The sequence below is a fragment of the Leptodactylus fuscus genome, chromosome 2 (genome assembly GCF_031893055.1).
Source record: "Leptodactylus fuscus isolate aLepFus1 chromosome 2, aLepFus1.hap2, whole genome shotgun sequence".
Classification (NCBI taxonomy): Eukaryota; Metazoa; Chordata; class Amphibia; order Anura; family Leptodactylidae; genus Leptodactylus; species Leptodactylus fuscus.
The window spans coordinates 127,310,852-127,330,823 of record NC_134266.1 but is presented as its reverse complement, the minus strand read 5'-3'; the positions used below and the strand labels follow the sequence as shown (position 1 = coordinate 127,330,823).

Sequence of the window (19,972 nt, the reverse complement as noted above, 5' to 3'; positions counted from 1 at the left end):
GTAATATTGTTCAGTTCTAGAAAGGTATCCAGACCCTCTTTGAACTTGTTTAATGAATCCGCCATCACCACTTCCTGGGGCAGAGAGTTCCGGAGCCTCACTGTTCTTACTGTGAAGAATCCCCTTCTATGTTTCTGGTGAAATTTTCTCTCCTCCAGACGTAGAGGGTGTCACCTTGTCATTGTCACTGGCCTAGGAGTAAAAAGATCATTAGAAAGTTCTTTGTATTGTCCCTTCATGTATTTGTACAGTTATTAGATCTCCCCATAGACGTCTTTTCTCTAAACTAAATAACCCCAATTTGGTAAACTGTTATCATACTCTGATCCACCCATTCCTTCAATAATCTTGGTCGCCCTTCTCTCTGTAGTTCAATTTTGTCCTACTAGTATACTGGGGCCCAAAATTGTGCGCAATATTCTAAGTGTGGTCGTACCAGTGATTTACATAGAGGCATACAGTAACTATGTCCTTGTCATGAGAATCTAGACCTCTTTTGATGCATCCTATAATTTTATTTGCTTTTATGGCACCTGCCTGGCACTGCTCATTAAAGGTAAGCTTGCTGTCCACCAAAATCTCCAAGTCTTTTTCACTGGCAGTCTTACTCAGTAATTTACTATTAAGTACATAATCATGTAATTTTATTTCATCAACCAAAATGCATAACTTTACATTTGTCAACATTAAACTTCATTTGCTAAGTCTCCGCCCATACTTCCAGTTTCCTTAATAGTAATATTCTACTATCCTCCTCATTATTGATTACCAATTGATTACCAAAATTATCAATGGATCTCAGTCTTGCAATTTGCTTATTTAGATCCATGATCTGGGCTTCCAAATAACGTGCTTAGATCTTACCCAGCAGTTCACTGTGTGCAGAATTATTAGGCAAATGAGTATTTTGATCACATCATCCTTTTTATAAATGTTGTCCTACTCCAAGTTGTATAGGCTTGAAATCTAACTACCAATTATGTAAATCAGGTGATTTGCATCTCTGTAATGAGGAGGGATGTGGTCTAATGGCATCAACACTCTATATAAGGTGTGCTTAATTATTAGGCAACTTCCTTTGCTTTGGCAAAATGGGTCAGAAGAGAGATTTGAGGGACTCTGAAAAGTAAAAAATTGTGAAATGTCTTGCAGAGGGATGCAGCAGTCTTGAAATTGCAAAACTTTTGAAGTGTGATCACCGAATAATCAAGCGTTTCATGGCCAATAGCCAACAGGGTCGCAAGAAGCGTGCTGATAAAAAAAAAGGCGCAAAGTAACTGCCCATGAATTGAGGAAAATCAAGCGTGAAGCTGCCAAGATGCCATTTGCAACCAGTTTTGCCATATTTCAGAGCTGCAATGTTACTAGAGTATCAAAAAGCACAAGGTGTGTGATACTCAGGGGCATGGCCAAGGTAAGGAAGGCTGAAAAACAACCACCTTCGAACAAGAAACATAAGATAAAACATCAAGACTGGGCCAAAAAATATCTTAAGACTGATTTTTCTAAGGTTTTATGGATTGATGAAATGAGAGTGACTCTTGATGGGCCAGATGGATGGGCCCGAGGCTGGATCAGTAAAGGGCAGAGAGCTCCACTCCGACTCAGTCACAAGCAAGGTGGAGATGGGGTACTGGTATGGGCTGGTATCATCAAAGATGAACTTGTGGGACCTTTTCGGGTTGAGGATGGAGTGAAGCTGAACTCCCAGACCTACTGCCAGTTTCTGGAAGACACCTTCTTCAAGCAGTGGTACAGGAAGAAGTCGGTATTGTTCGAGAAAAACATAATTTTCTTGCAGGACAATGCTCCATCACATGCATCCAAATACTCCACAGCGTGTCTGGCCAGTGAAGGTCTAAAAGAAGAAAAAATAATGACATGGCCCCCTTGTTCACCTGATCTGAACCCCATAGAGAACCTGTGGTTCCTCATAAAATGTGAGATCTACAGGGAGGGAAAACAGTCCACCTATCGGAACAGAGTCTGGGAGGCTGTGATGGCTGCTGCACGCAATGTGGATCGTAAACAGATCAAACAACTGATAGAATCTATGGATGGAAGACTTTTGAGTGTCATTGTAAAGAAAGGTGGACATATTGGTCACTGATACTTTTTTTTTTTTTTTTTTTGGGGGGGGGGTGAATGTCAGAAATGTTTATTTCTAAATTCTGTGTTGTTATATTGGTTTACCTGGTGAAAATAAACAAGTGAGATGGCTATATATTTGGTATTTATTAAGTTGCCTAATAATTCAGCACAGTGATAGTTACCTGCACAAACAGATATCCTCCTAAGATAGCCAAATCTAAAAAAAAAAAACCACTCCAACTTCCAAAAATATTAAGCTTTGATATTTATGAGTCTTTTGGGTTGATTGAGAACATAGTTGTTGAACATTAATGAAAAGAATCCTCTCAAATACAACTTGCCTAATAATTCTGCACGCAGTGTATGTTCCCCTCAAGCAGAGAATACATGTGGCAAAATGTACATTGCACTGTATTGCTAAGTATAGAGCACATTATAAGAACAGTTCAGATACAAAATGTATAGGCTCAAATGTTTGTTCTTATTTCTAAAGTTCCTGAATCTAAAGTCACTTAATCTTAAATCTCACTTAAAACAAAACCACACCTAGAATCAAGACACACCTCCAAGCTCACACACTCGCTTTATCACTTAGCTGTCAAAGCTGCTCTTAAGGAGCCTGCACACGGAGTTTACGCTTGCTCATTCTGAACGTAAAACTCGTTCACAGTGAGCGGCGTAAAAACAGATCCCATTGACTTGAATGGGTGCCGGCATATGCGCGCTCCACATTGAAATCAATGGGAAGTTTTGTTTACCTATTCCTTTCAATGTGATATGCGCATATCACTTTGAAAGCAATAGGTAAAAAAGCCTCCCATTGATTTCAATGGGGAGCCGGCACCCATTCAAATCAATGGGATCTTTACGTTTTTTACGCCGCTCACTCTGAACGAGTTTTACGTTCAGATAAGCGAGCGTAAACTCTGTGTGCAGGCTCCTTAAGCTGCAACTGATTCCTCTGGTTGCAAAAGTCTTGCACACACCAAACAGAAAGCTATATCATGCCGTTCACTAAAGATATGCCTCTTCTATACCGGATTTCTGGTATTAACATTTTGATAAGTTTCCCCAAATATGTTTCTCTAAGTGTTCAAAATGTAAAATATAGATAGAAATATGGATAATATGATATACTCTCCCCTTATTCATCTATCAACGGCTTTCTTAACATAGTAATTTAAGATACCATGCAATCTATAGGAAGCTGACTAGGTATTCGTTACTGTACCTGTATAGAATTATAGTATAGCATGCTATATTTTCTTACTCATTTCTTTGCTTGTTATCTTCTAGACACTGAGTGTTCATGTGTAGAGAGATAAATTAGACTATTATGTTTTTTGTCAGCAAGATTACTCACCTGCCTGAAAACATAGTGTGAATATCTTTACAACTTGTCATAGTGAAAAAAATGACCTCATACAAATGGGGAAGAGAAAATGTGCCATTTGGAGTTGCATGAAATTTCTCATTACTCATTCTTTACTGATCTGCCCCCCTAGGGGAAGACTTTTTTATATGGCAGTTCCCTTAAAAAGATGATCATCTGGACTGTGTGTTACTTTAGGCACAGTGCTGTGTAGGGTTGAGCGATCGTGTTTGGAAAAGATCGGATTCCGATCGTCGATCAAGAAAATTTCACGATCGCGATCGGAATTCCGAACACGATCTTTTTAGGTGGGATCGAGATTGGTGATTATTTCCCACAATGCTTTGCTACTGGCCAAGCATTGTGGGAAAAGCTAACAATGTTAGCCTTCACACTGAGTATACGCTCCACTCATTCTGAGCGAAGTGTATACTCAGTGTGAAGGCTCCGTTGCGGTTTCATAGGAATGAATGGAAGCAGCCGGCACACAGCCTTAACCCCCTGCGCACCGGCTGCGTCCATTCATTCTAATGGGAGACTAGCTAACATCTCTAGTAGCGACTTACCTGCAGAGATGGCTGGTCTGGTGCCCGGTGTTCTTGTTCTTCTTTGCCTCGCTGCCCCTGCCTCCCAGGTTAGTGTTTAAAGAGCTAGGAAGAAGGCGGGGCTTGTGGCTTAGGAAAGTGTGGGCGGGTATAGGGCGGGGAGACGTGACGTCTCCCCTCCCAGTACCCGCCCACACTCCTAACCCGCCCACACTCTCCTAACCTGGCAGGGGGCAGCGAGGCGAAGAAGAACGAGAACACTGGGTACCGGATCAGCCATCTCTGCAGGTAAGTGGACACCAGGTGGGGACTAAGTAGTCAGAGGATTAAAAAAAATCCTCTGGCTACTTAGTGATTAAAAAAAAAATCACTACACATCGTGAATTCTAACAATTAAAGCGTTCAATTGTTAGATTCCATGCTGTATAGTGAATAGGATTGTTTATAAAATCCGATCTCTGATTAGTAAAAAAATCCCATTGACTTGCATTGGGATAGGAATTGGGATCGAGATCAGGTTCGAATGAAAAATGATCGGAAATCGGATTTCAAAATTGATCCTGAAAAGTCAAGATCGGCTCAACCCTAGTGCTGTGTCCATGCATAAAAAACAGTAGTGCTACAGTTCAGTGCATTCACTTTAATATAGCCATGTCCATAAAGCAGTGTACATCACTGCATCATTTACAGTAGATAAGTGGTATATGTCAAAGTAACATCGGTACTATTCCGTTATCGGGCCAGCAGCAGCGCAGTTCAGCAGCAGCTTTCGGGACAGCAGTTCAGCAGCGGGAATTACAATGACATCCGAGGACTGCTGGCCCGATGCTTGTGCCCAGTAACCAGTACATCGATGACCCCCCTCCCCCATCCTTCTCCTCCTGCCAGTGCTGCCCCCCAGCTCTCCTTACATCTTCCCCGTACCCTCTCCCCGCCACACGACTAGGCCTCACCTCAGCGCTAGTACCGAGACCGAAAGGAAAGACACCGGGGCTCAATCCAGGCCCTGACAAGAAACACGCCGACTATAGGAACGGTGAGCTACAGCGAGCCGGAGGGACAAACTTTCTGCAGCGTCCGGCGGCTATCTAGTAGCATTCATTGCTCAAGATTTACGGTGAGGCCTATTACAGGGAGAGGGTACGGGGCAGATGTAAGAAGAGCTGGGGGGCAGCACTGGAAGGAAGAGGAGGATGAGGGCATCGATCGATGTACTGCCTACTACACACAAGCACGGCCTCTATCATCGGGCCAGCATCGGCTTAGTCATGTGGCGGGGAGAGGGTACGGGGTAGATGTAAGGAGAGCTGGGGGGCAGCACTGGAAGGAGGAGGAGATGGAGGGGGGGTCATTGATGTACTGGCTACTGGGCACAAGCATCGGGCCAGCAGTCCTCGGATGTCATTGTAATTCCCGCTGCTGAACTGAACTGCTGTCCCGAAAGCTGGTGCTGAAATGCGCTGCTGCTGGCCCGATAACGGAATAGTACCGTAACATCCACAGGATTGCCAGGACCCAGGGATTGCCAGCCAAACATTGCCCAGGACAATGCATTATGGTACTTCAAGTGCCATCTCTTCCCCTAACTCCTGTCCACCAGCTTACGGTGGGTATAAATAATACAGCTATGCTTGATGAATTACAGGAGACATAATGCTAATATAACATAATACATGGAATTCTATTGCCAGGATCATAAACAATGTTTTACCTTTGAATTACCCTTTAGCATCTTCATGAATAACACTGTCATACAAGTATGAGCTAGATAACCTTTATGTCTGGACTGGCATGCACATTGCCTTCAACACAGAAAAACCTTTAAATGACCTGTCATCATTGCCTCCTCCAACGCTATATACAGGGTCTCTGTTCTCCAGACAGGCCTGCTAGATCACATGAATGAGTCATTTGCTTTTCAAGTTGGTGATTTCATTTTTGACTGACGTAATTCCCAACTTAACCCCATGGGACAGCCAGCTGTTTCACATTACCTAGCAGAGTTATATCCCTCCATTCACTTTAAGACACCACATTTGCTCTTACAGACAGTTGATTTAACCCACTCAGGGTCTTGAGCTTGGCCACATTTTCAGCTACGTATTCTATATGCAAAGTCATCAGTTAGTGATTAACTGATATAACTCTAAATAAAATTTCAGCAGTGAAAATAAATTAGTCGATGGTGCGGTTTATTGAGATTTGGCATTTAGTTTAGGGGGCGTTCAGACTACCGTCAGTGTCCGACAGGCTGGGGTGAACCTTCCCCTTTCGCCGCCCGAGCTAACTGCAGAAAGCCGGGTGGATCGGGGGAGTGGCCGGGTGGATCGGGGGCATGGCCAGGTGGATCGAGGGCGTGGTCGAGTGAAGGGGCGGGGCTTAGCCCCGTTCGCCGGCAGAGAGTAGACCCGGAGACTGCCTGCTCTCTGCCTGAGCGTGAGGGGAGGCTGCCGGAGCAGCGCTGCTCCAGTGGCCTCCCCAAACCACCGCTCGGTGATAAGCCAGTCCAGGACAGCTTGTCCTGGACTGGCTTAGGTTAGCAAAAATGCCGCCCTCCCTGAGGCCCTGGCATAGTGCCGCCTGAAGCGCTCGCTTCAGGTCGCCTCATGGGAGGTGCGGCACTGCCGACAGGTAGTGTCCCCTCCTAGTGTCTGTTCAAAATCTGGCACGGACATTAGGAGCGGACACTAGCTGTGTCCGTGACACTTGTCATTCATTTAAATGGCAATTGGGTGCGTTCTTTTGCACTCCGTGCCCTTCCTTCACTGTCCGCTTGTAAAGATGTCCGACTTTTCAAGCGGACAGAAAAAACCTACATGTCGGACACTGATGGTAGTGTGAACGCCCCCATACTGATCTTGATGATTACTACGTTACCACTCATGACATGACACATGCCTCATCATAAATCAGACACATCCTGCAGCATGGCCGTATGCCTGTATTGAAATCGATTTCAGTAAGCTGGCATAAATCTGATGGGGCATATGGCCCCTACCATGGCACACTTCTCACCATGCCTCCTTTCATGGAAAGTGGTGAGGGTGACATAAAATGCCACTGCCAATAATTTTGCCGCAAGTGTTGAGACCACAAAAGTGTCACAGAATAAGGGCCCGTGCACACGGAGTTAATGCGAGTGTGTTTTAGCACTGTACACATGTATAGAATACACATGTAAAAATAACACTCCCATTGACTTCAATGAAATCTTCGTTTTTTAGACATGTAAAAGATTTAATTGAAGTCAATGGGAGTGTTATTTTTACATGTGTATTCTATACACGTGTACAGTGCTAAAATACACTCGCGTTAACTCCATGTGCACAGACCCTAACAGAGACACACGACCAATTAAGAGTCAAATGCTTTCTAATGTTACAATAGCAGATTTCTATTCAGCGGCTTCTTACGGTAGTTACAGCAGTAAGGCTACATCCACATCTGTATCAGTCAGTTTTATTTCTGGTACTGTGATGAACCAAAAGAATATAAAGTGAAGCAGGTGTGAATATAGCTTTAGTCTGTTAAAGAGGACCTTCCACCCAGTGACATAACTTGCAAAGCCTGGGTCCCATAGAAAACTTTTGACTTAGGGCCTCCTGCCCTCACACCATTTAGCGCCCCATTTCCTGGCCCCTACATGATAATATGCTCCCTGTACAGGCTCTCGCAAAGCAAAACGCTCCCTTTACTCGTCCCCACACAGTAAAACTCTCCTTTTACGGGCCCCTGCGTGATATATTGCCACATTTACACATATTATAATATCCCACAGTGGCCCATCCCCATAGTATAATGTTCCACAGTGTCCCCTCTGCACTATATAATGTCCCATAGTGGCCTTTATACAGTATAATGCCCAATAGTGGCCCCTCCACACAGTATAATGTTCCATAGTGGCCTCTATGCAGAATAATATCTTAGTGAGGCCCCCCACACAGTATAATGTTCCATAGTTGCCTTCATATAGTATAATGTCCCATAGTGGCCCGTCCACACAGTATAATGTTCCGCAATGGCCCCTCTTGCACTATATAATGTCCCATAGTGGCCTTCATACAGTATAATGCCCCATAGTGGCCCCTCCACACAGTATAATGTTCTATAGTGGCCTCTATACCTCCACACAGTATAATGAAAGTTCCTTTTTACAGCTTGGTGACAAACAATAGACGGCCTATACTGTTCTTACATGTGTTGCCACTTGGCTTTAGTGCTCTGCCCCTCAGGCCCTGTACTAGACATATGCTAGCATCCATTTTACATTATCTATATCCTTAACATGTCTCGAGATGCATTTATTCATTCTCCTAGCTGTATTTACATATAATTCTTTCTAGACTATAAGCTCTTATGTGCATTTGTCCTACTATACTATTACTTACAGTATGCTGCAATGTCTTGATGTGTGTGTTGAAATGCTACTATCTAGAAATGTACAATTCCATGGAAGTTAGAGGAACTAATAATAAAAATCATTTGTACCACAAGAGATGGGGAAATCTGAGTATTCACTCTTATAGTGAACCATCTAGTACAGAATCACATTAGAAAACCTTTCTAATATGGAGCCATATAGTACTCCCTATTGTCTTAGAACAAAGTCTAAATTGCAATAACTGCAACAACACCATAACATACAAATGAATGGGGAATTTAGATTGGGAGCCCTATATGGCACAATGGATGACAATGCTGGTACTATACAAGTAAGAGAAGTAAATAAATAACATTGCGATTTTCTCTCTCTGGGCTTGATGTATCTACTTCTCTCCTACTTGTAATGCCAGGGTAAAGTTAACAGAGATGGAGATCAGTAAAGAATAGAAGGTACCGGTATATAGCTACATACTACCTATCCAACCATGTTATCAGTGAGACATACTGAGGTCCACACCAGTAGATTATATAAAAAAATAGCTGCAGACTCATGAAAAACCTGGGTCATAAAAGCCTGAGCTGTGATTCTGTATAAAGAGCTTTAATCCTTAGGTTATACAAACACAGCCCCTTCTATCTGTGGAGCAGCAGAAAGGGGAGCTCTGCTGACCTTGTCTGTCTGGAATGTTCTTATGGAGAAATACTAGCTGACGTAGGGCAGACATTATAGGCTGTTTATATAGAGACACTTCATACAAGTATCACAAATCAGTTCATCTTTAGGGCTGTTGTTACCCTTCTCGTAAGCCTTAGGTCTCGTGACCAGTGAATTACTGTTCTCAAATAGAGTTTTTTTGCTTAATCTGGACTATCAATGGCATCTAGGAGGAGAAAATACAATGTAAGACGCATCATGTAAAATGCATACAATGTGGTATGGAGAAACAGTAGACATTGGTAGATTTTGGACTTGCTGCAATACGGTTAACTAAGATTGTATTTCTCGATGTGCTTTGAACTAACACCAGGATTGTCACAGTTGAGAATGCTATATTCACACAACTGATTTCGGTCCCGCTTTCAGAGTAGGATATGCTTTAACTTTACATGGCCCATTCAATAAAAAAAAACAACAAAAAAACGGATGTGTGAATAGATCCATTGAATAAAAATGAGGGTGTGTGATTTCTGATAAAAAAACAAACAAAACAGACAACACATGGCCTTTAGGCCGGGTTTGGCTGTGGTGGAAAAAAAAAATGGATGGGTTTCTAGCAAATCCCATCCACACGCAATGGACATGTTGTGATTTCCAAAACTGGCGTGCAAATCGTAACTTGTTGCCACAGTTTTTCCTGCAGTGCTTTTTTGCAGCAGCACAATATGTGGTGCCTTAGACTTAAAGGGACTCTATCATTGGGAAAAGTCATTTTTAACTAATCACATGCTTGCAAAGGCTTTAGAAAGGCTATTCCACCGCTACCTTTAGTATATAGATTGCCTCAGTGGTTTCTGAATAAGTCCGGTTTTATTCATATGCTAATGAGCTTCCAGCCAGCACAGGAAGTTCTCAGCAGCACTCGTCTCTGCTATTATCTTCTATCTGTGTGCAAACAGGAAGCCGAGTCATCATCATCATCAGCAGCAGCAGCCTGTGCTGTACAACACCCATAGGAAACAATAGCAAAGAGGGTGCACGATGGTCCACCGAGTCTAAATAGCATATGAATAAAAATGAATTTATTCAAAAACCACTGAGGCAAATTACATATTAAAGGTAGGTGTGGAATAGACTTTCTAAAGGCTGTGCAAGGATGTGATTAGTTAAAAAAGACTTTTTCCAATGATAGAGCCCCTTTAATCACATATTTGTGAATGTAGCCTTAAATAGATTGCATGACATTTCTTGCTCACATTGTTTGGCAGCACTGAACAATTTTTCTGTTTGTTGCATTGTTTTACTGAACTGACTTGCAGCTGACATTTATCAACAGGTTTTTAGAAAAAAAAAAAAGCTAAACAAAGAGAAATATCATATAATTTCTATCCCAAAACATAAATATGTATGAGTATATCCAACATATTAGTTATTTTGGGCCACCCTCCTGCCTCCAGTTTCCCTCCTTATATTCCCCGTACTACAAGATAAACATATGTCTCTAGTCTGAGAAGACGTCAGTACAAGAAAAGATGACTGTAATGGTAAAATTATTTTAGAAAGGCACCTGGTCAGAAAACTGATACAATGTAAACAGATCTGACTATTGTCTATATAAGATGAGATGACGCAGACATTCATTGAACATACAGTAATAATGAAAAGACACCAAAGGGTTAACATTTTCTTCTTTCTTAACATGTGCCCAGGAGAGCTGCTGGGAGTCCGTCTATATAGGAGACATGGTGCCTGAATACCCATGACAAGGATAAAATCCAGATGTGTCCCATGCTCCCCCCGCCCCCAAGCTCAGCCTTCACAAATCCTTTTTCATTTCCTTTTTTGGCTAAAATTACAGCGCTCCCAGTCCATTTCAGGAGCACCCTGAAGCCTGTTAGTAATAAACTGCACAGTTACCAACATTATTTTAACCCACTCCTAGCTGATTTACATCAGTTCTCTTAGCAACATTACATTTCTGTAGGCACATGAATATTCCATAAACTGTTAATGTAGCCCTGTAAGAAATAGCAGGCAGAATTCATATCAGCAGCGAGATATATATATATATATATATATATATATATATATATATATATTTAGCTATATCTATGATTCCTCGTTCATTGCACTTTACAGGTCATTTAATAAGCAACACAAATGAAACACTTTTAATAAAAGCGCCAACATTTCAGAATCAAGATTTTAACGAATAAACACGTAACACTATATTCACATGACAGTGAAAACTGGACATGTGATGGACATTTTTTTTTAATGTCCTTCATATGGCCGCATAAATTTCACTGGCTGTGAATGAGGGCTTTTCACAGGACCGATATTTTGATGGTGCGTTTTAACAGACTGTTACTATATAGGTCATGCTCTAGTTTTGACTGTTTTCACAGATCCCACCATAGACTACAATATATGAGGGAAACCCGAGAAACTGGACAGGGGACGGAAACCTGGCAGTCAGTGAGCGTTTTGTACCTCTCCACGGTGAAACTGTTTTTTTTTTGTTTTTTTTTTTTTAACCAGACACAAAGTCCTGCATGTCCGACTGTGTGTCCAGTTTAAAAAACCGGTTTCACCATGGACAGGTACAAAACACTCACGGGCGCTCACTTTTCAAACCCATTCACTTGAATGGGTTTGAAAACTGACTGCGGGTTTTCGTCTCCTGTCCAGTTTCTTGGGGCATAAGACGGAAACCCAGAAGGATTGGCTAAAGCGCACACGAGTACAGGTGTGAACCTGCCTTATCTCCTACTACTGCAAAATCAGGTTTTTTTGATGGAGAAGTCAGATAAGGTACCTGGCACTCTTGGCAAACAGGTGAAACAGGATATCATAGCCTTAGGCTAAAGCCCTATGGTGTGGAAACGCAGCGTTTTTTGTTGCAGATTTTGCTGCAGTTTTTTTTTTTTTATTTTTTTAGCTAAAGTAAGGAGTGGTTTGAAAATGGAAAATATAAAAGGAAGCATTTAGACGTTTCCGTTCCATGAAATCCACTCCTGACTTTGGCTCAAAAAACTGCAGCAAGATCTGAAACGAAGCAAGCTGCTTTCTGCAATGTGAGGACTTTGCTTTAGGCTGAGGCCCCATGCTGCGGAAATGCAGCTTTTTTTGGTGTAGATTTTGCAGTGGTTTTTTGAGCCAAAGTCAGGAGAGGATTGAGCAGAAAGTAGAAGTATGAGAGCTCACTATTAGAGATGAGCGAGTAGTATTCGATGGAATACGACTATTCGATCGAATACTCGTATCGGTCGAATACCACGCGGGAAAACTCCATTTAATTCAATGCAAAAACCTCCTTGTGCTCCTCATCCTGCTACTTCCGGAACTTGGAGAATCCAAGGTGTCGAACTTTGGTTTCCATGGAAACCGGAACAACATTCCCATTTTTTCCCATAGACTATAATAGGATTTGATATTTGAACGAATACTACTTGCTCATCTCTATTTACTATATATTACCCATTCCTTTTGTAGCCATTCTTGAATTTGGCTCAAAAAACCCCCAACTAAATCTTCAACAAAAAATAGCAGCATTTCCGCAATGTGGGGGGGGATCAGCCTTAGGTTAAGGCCCCACAGGACGACCTGCAGCTATAAAGCGTTGCAGGAAAAACTGTGGAGGCAATGCCTCGTGGTTCTTCCCACAGCGCTTTAAAACAGAAAGTTTGCAGAGTTTTCTTCTGAGCTTTCTGGTACAATTATCTTTTTTTTTTTTTTTTTTTTTTTCTTTAATGTAGATTGTGAGCCCCACATAGAGCTCACAATGTCCATTTTTCGATATCAGTATGTCTTTTTTTTGGAATATGGGATGGAAATCCATGCAAACACGGGAAGAACATAAACTCCTTGCAGATGGTTTTATGCCCTTGGCGGGATTTGAACACCAAGATTCCAGCGCTGCAGGGCTAACCACTGAGCCACTGTATGGCCCCCTGGTACAATTATATCTATGGGGAAACCGCTGGTGTTTTTGTAGATATAATTGACATGCTGCAATTTCCAAAACCACACCACAAAGTGGGCATGGGATTTTTCTGCAAAGTGGGCATGGGATTCACAAGACAGCGGTAGGCAAATCGCGATGTTTTTGACCCGTGGGGCCTCGGCCTTAATGTGGCAAAGAGGCCTTCAGGCCACACCAGATACAACTACTACTTTTGCATTTCTTATAGCTACTACCGCTGTCCATCAACCTGTGTTTGGTCTGCTTCTGACACATGGGTATATTTGCTCCATAAAGCTCAGGCAGGCATGTATATTAATCCAACCTGACGCTGGGTTCACACGAGTGCCTGAACTCCGTTTTCATGCAAAAGACAGAAACCTGCCATGCAGAGTCTGGCCGTGAGCACTGGTGAGCGTTTTATGCGCTCCGCGGTGAAACAGTTTTCTTTTTAAACTGGACACAGAGTACTGCATGTCCGACTGTGTCTGGTTTAAAAAATTTTTTAAAAAAATGGTTTAGCCGCGGAGCACATAAAACGCTCACCTGCGCACAGGGCCGGAGACTTTTCAAGCCCATTCAAATGAATGGGCTTGAAACATGCCGGCAGGTTTCTGTCTCCTGCCCGTTTTGTGCAGGAAACGGAAACCTGCAGAACGGAGTCCCGGGCGCAGATGTGAACGAGCGCTAAGTAGTATATTTATATACTTTAATATAGTGTAGTATAGTAGGTTGCAGTAGCTTTTTCCCAATTAATGCTGATTATTTATAAGAAACATTACAGTGTAGTATGCACTACACCCTTTTCCTCTTTTGCATTTCCCATATATTTTCTTGCTGATCTAAGCAAATGTGTTTATGAGAAGTGGAGTAAAATAAATGCTTCTTATACACAGTGTGTCACAAACTTCACAAAAATGTTTTTATTGCATAAGATTTTAACAAACATTAATATGATTACATAATCATTCTGCAAACATTATAAAAAGCAAAAAAATTAAAATTCTCAAAACTGCAACTTTGATATGCCCGCATCAAAGTTTGTTCACCAAAATTACAAATAATAAAAAAGCAATTTAGCTAGGTTCACACCATGCAGCATTTACTTAATATATTTCTTACAAGTGCACCAAATTGTATGAACCAGACCTAAGACATGGCTTTGCAATGCTGCAGTGTATTTTGCATTTTCTCATTGCACACAGTTATGCATGAGAACTGGTGTTGGCATATCATTTTGGGTTATGTCTGAATGGGAGACTAGAGGGCTTAGCCTCTTTTCAGAGAATTTTTACAAATATCAAGCACTAACGTGCAATAGTATGACAAGTTATAATACTTTTTTGGCCTTTTATCATGTTCACATCTGTGCACCTGTGTCTGTTGTTCTGGTCCATCGAACCAGAGACCACTAATTCAGCGGCCACCAACAATGTCTGGCAGACTTTACTGACTGTAATGGGATCCGTCGGGTGTCCATTCTTTTCAACTGAAACCGCAGGACAAGAGAGTCAAGACCTGCAGCACTTTTTTGATGATCACTGAGAAGGAGACTGACTCAACTTAACTGTTGCTTATGTTGGTGATGTAAATATAGTTGGTGTCTAGGGGGTTCCCCAAGGTTCATTTCCAAGGAGAACAAAGTTTGAAGTATGTTTAAGACTGGGGCCCCACACTGCGAAAATGCTGTGTTTTACAGTAACCTCAAAGTTGATGGATTTCTGCTGCAGTAAAGCTGCATTTTAAAAACATGCGAGGACCAAAGTCAGTTACACCTTAGAAACTCCGTAGAAACTCTGGCCTTTTCCATGTAGGAATAATAGGTGCAGAAAATGATGCAGAGAAAAACAGAGAAATTGCAATGAAGAACACATCAGAAAAAATTCAATGTGTTTCCCTTAGCCTAGAGGGGTTTTCTGGGCTAAACTGATTGATGGCCAATCCCAAGTATATGTCATCAAGGTGCGCACACCATATGAACATAAAATAGTCTGATGGTCCAGCCCAAATTGGCAGGTTTGGCTGACTTTCCTTTTCTATAAATACATATACAGTATAATGTTGTCTTTGTTAAGCCATGGGAATTTGTACCAGTCCACTAAAAGGATCCATTCTATGGGGAGACAAAATCAATACTCATTAAATAATGGGAAACTCTCTATTACCAATTACTCTAAATCTTGACATTTTATGTTGGTTACTGCAGACACACCATAGTTTGTTTTGTATCTTTGCTAGTTCACACGGGGGCAATGAGGCTGATTTTGACAGTGGATTTTGCTTCAAAATCAGCGCCTATACAATAGTGGTCTATGTAGACTGCTAGCTTTTTTTTTTCTGCTAGCAGAGAAAAAGAAGCAACATGACCTTTCTTCAGGCGTTTTCCACCTAAAGAAAGCAATAGAAGTGAATGGGAGGCGAAAACCGCACATTTTTTTGCAAAAATAAGCGTGGGAAAAAAAAAAATGACACTTTTTTCAGCCCATTCACTTTACAGGAGGGGAAAACAGCCTGGCTTTTTTTTAAAGCTCTTTTTACAAAAAAAAAAAAAAAAAAAAAAAAAGCTCCAAAAAAAGCTTGGCAAGGTCCGAAAAAAGCTTCCTAATTAGGAAGCTTTTTTTTCCGATGCCAAAATAAGCCACACGTTATTTACGTGTGAACTAACCCTAAGTTTCAACAACAGATTGTCTTCAGACTGTAGTAGGAGGAAACGTAGACTCAGAGGAATGACACAGTTTATAAACAAACACCCAAAGAAAGGATATTCATTTACTGTATAAAGAAATGGAGAAGACATTGCAGAAGCCATGTTGTGGTTACACAGGGTGGTTCAAACGTACATGCATAGGAAGTAGCAGGCATCCTGGTCGCCATGTGAATGTGGAGTAGCCTCTAAAAACCCCTGACCTCAGCCCATTTTACACTTGTGTGAGCACTACAAGAATAAGAAGAATTAAATACAGGTCATAAATAAAGTAACTTGCAGCATTTCAGATACAATATTTGGGAAGGGGACACCTTTAAAAGGCATATCCAAGGGAAAACTTAACACATATCTCCAGTTGTAAAAAACTATTCATAAATTAACAGTGCACTTGAAGATAAGACATGTTTAGTATATGTTAAAGGAGATTGTTTCTTTCTCCACTTTTAACTTATTAAACAGTTTTCCTCCTCATGTTAGGTTCAAATCTGACTGCTTCTTTACACTAGATTTGTCTCCATATTCAGCCTCACGTAGAGAAGGGGGAAGGGGAATAGGAAGCTAATGCTGGCTGGTAATTAATTTATTGCCTCATTCTGTGCTTCTTATCAACAACCTAGCAGTGTTCTACATGCACAAAGGAGCAGGGTGTAGCAGCAGCGATTACTTGTGTCTTTTCTATCTCCCTCCCCTCTTCATAAACTAATATATAAGTAACTCTGCCTGAAAAATGGAGTAGGAAACATTTACTCAATAAGATATACTACAACATTCCATACATTAGACTGTACTACTCATATATAAAAAGTTTTTAGAACTGGAGGTATGCTTTAACCATCTAGAGAATTTTTTGTGAATAACCTATATACAATTTGCGTAAGGGACTGGTTTCGCTATGTGTAGAGTTTTGAATCATTCTGTATCTGATCTGAAGCACTTAAACAGCAGTATACATCATCCACTTAATACATTTTATATTTCAACCATTGCTTTACAAAAATACACAGTTGGTTTGGAAGAAATAAACAAATGACTGGTTAAGAACTAGTTCACACGGCGCAAGAGGGGGCGGATTTTGGAGCGGAATCCACCTCAAAATCCACCATCCGACAATAGAGGTCCATGTAGACCGCTAGCGATCTTTTTTCCGCTAGCGGTTTATTCACGCTTGCGAAAAAAAAGAAGCGAGTTGCCCTTTCTTGAGGCAGACACTTCAAGACAATTCCTCCAGACTAGGCCCATTCATTTGGGCCTACTCCAGAGCGGGAAGCCACGACTGTCGGAAGCAGCGACAGTTGTGGCTAGACGCATTTTGGTCCTGATTCTGACATGCTTCCCACGTCAAAATCAGGACCAAAATACGCGGTCACTAGCCCGTGTGAACTAGGCCTAAAGGTGTACAGCTTTCTGTTATTAAAACGCCATTATTGGGTATTCCTACAGCTTTACCATCAGCCCTTACCCCGAGGGGAAAAAAGATCTGGATATGTAATGACAAATGACTAACTCCATACACCAGTTCAACAAGGTGTTGATCTCTCACTCAAGCGTGCTTGACGTTTATAAAGGTAAACAGTATTCAATAACGTTCTTTGGTGACATGTCTTCTTTAAATGGGTTGTACCATGAGAAAAAAAAAAAACAAACCCACAATAAAAGTACAATTACTATGGAGTTCACTATGGCTTGGGAATTATTGTTGTAGCAATGGACGGAGTATACCTACTCTGTATCAATACACACTACATTCATCTTATGAATGAAGATCAAGCAAAAGGAGCCATGGCTACAAAAATATTACTGCCCTCAAGCAATTGACCAAGGCCAGGGGCATAACTTAAGGGGGTGCAGTCGCAACAGGGCCCAGGAGCCTTAGGCTGAGTTCACATTGGGTTTTTTGGGCTGGATTTTGACACGGAATCCGCATCAGAATCCAGCTCAAAAAACCGCCTCCCATTGAAATCAATGGGTTCCTTTTTCCGTAAGCGGTTTGTTGCCGTTCCTGGAAAAAAAGATGCGAAATGCTCTTTATTCAGGCGGATTCTGCAACTGGACATCCGCCTGAAGACACTCCCTCCAGACTAGACCCATTCATTTGGGCTTAATCCGGAGTGGAGTGCCATGACTGGATGCCGATGCACTGCGCCAGTGTCCAGTTGCAACTACCCGTTTTTTGGTCCAGAATCTAAAGGTGGCCTCCGCGTCAAATTCTGGACCAAAACACCCAATCTGAACCTGGCCTTAGGGGGTCCATAAGCACTGGCATCAGTATTGAGATTGCAGCTTTCATCTGGCCCATAAACCAAGGAGACCCACAGATTCCCCTAACCACACTAAGGTGGATTACATTTATTAGCCCCCGTAACCATCACTATCAAGAATTCACTGTAGGGATGAGGTAGGGGGCCCTGGACAAAAGATTGCACAGGGCATGTGAATCTGTTTATAGACAATAAAGGGATCCATTTTCTAAGTAGATCTGATACACTTACTAGAGCAGAGACTATAAGCCATAAATGGCAGATATTTTTGGTATGAATAGTCATTCACTTGCATCTGACAATTCTTCAAGTTGAGCATTAACAAAAAGCTACATCAAAAGACAGTCATGTATGATGATTTTTTTTTTTTATTATACAATCATTTTAACCTTTTTATACAATATAAGGATATTTAAATTACAAAACATGTTTGGTAACTACTGAGCAATAACTGCACTTTCTACTGCAAAATCTGAATGAACCAATGAACTCCAGCAACAGAAAAAAAAAGCAATACAGACAAATACTAGAGTGTCAAAATCTGTTATAAGTACATAAAATAACTGTGCAGTCCACAAGCATTTTATTTAGTGGGAAAAACCCCTATTCCTCCATAGGCTTATGCTGATTCCTGACAAATAAAGGGGTAGGCACTGCCGATAAATGGTGCCATCTCAAGAAGTTTATAGGTCACTATTGCAGTCGCGGCACAGAATGTCCTCATTATCTGGAATAAATCCTTTCCCTACCAGGGAGCATGAGCAACGTGAGCAATTGAAGCAGCTGTGATGCCAGTGCTTTTCTTCAAAGGAGACATATTTGCCTCCCCCAAAACCTAAGCAGAAACAGACAGTGAAAGGGTTAGAAAGAGACAGACATTAATGTTACATAAAGTCATCTTTTCAAACTTTGTAATATGGGTTAAAGTATAACATATGGGTTATGTGGGCTTTAAAGGAGGACCTTTCATGTCCTTTAAGGTGGGCCTGTGTTATATACTGCTGCAAAGCTAACAGTATGCTGAATTCAGTGCACTTTCAGTTTTGCAGGTATGTGCCACAGTTCCACAGATATCTTTGCCAATAGTGCAGATATCAGTAGCAGAAACTAGAAGGAGGGCCATCCTCTTTGCTCAGTATTATTGCTGGGCGGTGTGGAACACTTTTAGGGCTAGTTCACACAGGGGCAGAGGCTGATTTTGACAGCGAATTTTGCTTCAAAATCCGCCCCTTTACAATCGTGGTCTATGTAGACTGCTAGCTGTTTTTTCCCCTGCTAGCAGAAAAAAAGTAGCGATATGACCTTTCTTCAGACGTTTTCCGCCTGAAGAAAGCAATAGAAGAGAACGGGAGGCGAAAAACGCACGTTTTTTTTGCAAAAAAAGGGTTGCTTTGTTTGAAAAAAACCGTGTGGAAAAAAACCTGACGCTTTTTTTCGGCCCATTCACTTTACGGGAGGGGAAAACAGCCTGGCGTTTTTTTGAAGCGGTTTTTAAAAAAACAAAACAAAACAAAAAAACGCTCCAAAAAAAGCTCCAAAAAAGTGCGGCAAGGTCCAAAACTAGCTTTCTAATTAGGAAGAGGTTTTTTTTTTTAGTACCAAAATAAGCCAAAACGTAATTTACGTGTGAAGTACGCCTTAGGCTCTGTTCTCACGGAGTAACGCGCCGCTCATCTAGACACGTATAGACGTGTCAGAACACGGCGCTTCAAAACAGATTCTATGGCTTTGTAACCCATTGATTTAAATGTGTTACACGTGTAAGCCAGCACCTATTGAAATCAATGGGATCTGTTTTGAAGCACCACACTCTGACACGTGTCTAAATGAGCGGCGCGTTACTCCATGAGAACGGAGCCTTAGAGTTTGGCACTGTGAAGTGAAGTGGGGCATTCCTCACTACCCAATAATGACACTAAGCTCTGAGTGCAGTGATATCAGCAAATTCAGCACATTGTTAGCTTTGTAACATATGGACATGAAAGGTCCTCTTT

At 41.6% G+C, this 19,972-nt stretch overlaps 1 protein-coding gene across 1 annotated transcript in view; it reads right to left on the bottom strand.

Moving 5' to 3' along the window:
• Positions 1-18,332: 18,332 nt before the first annotated feature.
• Positions 18,333-19,972, bottom strand: part of FHL3 (four and a half LIM domains 3) — a 42,283-nt gene continuing 40,643 nt past the window's right edge. Inside the window, exon 6 of the mRNA XM_075264571.1 lies at positions 18,333-18,813. Coding sequence (XP_075120672.1) covers positions 18,662-18,813 — 152 coding nt within the window. The 3' untranslated portion in view covers positions 18,333-18,661. The remainder of the gene's footprint in view (positions 18,814-19,972) is intronic.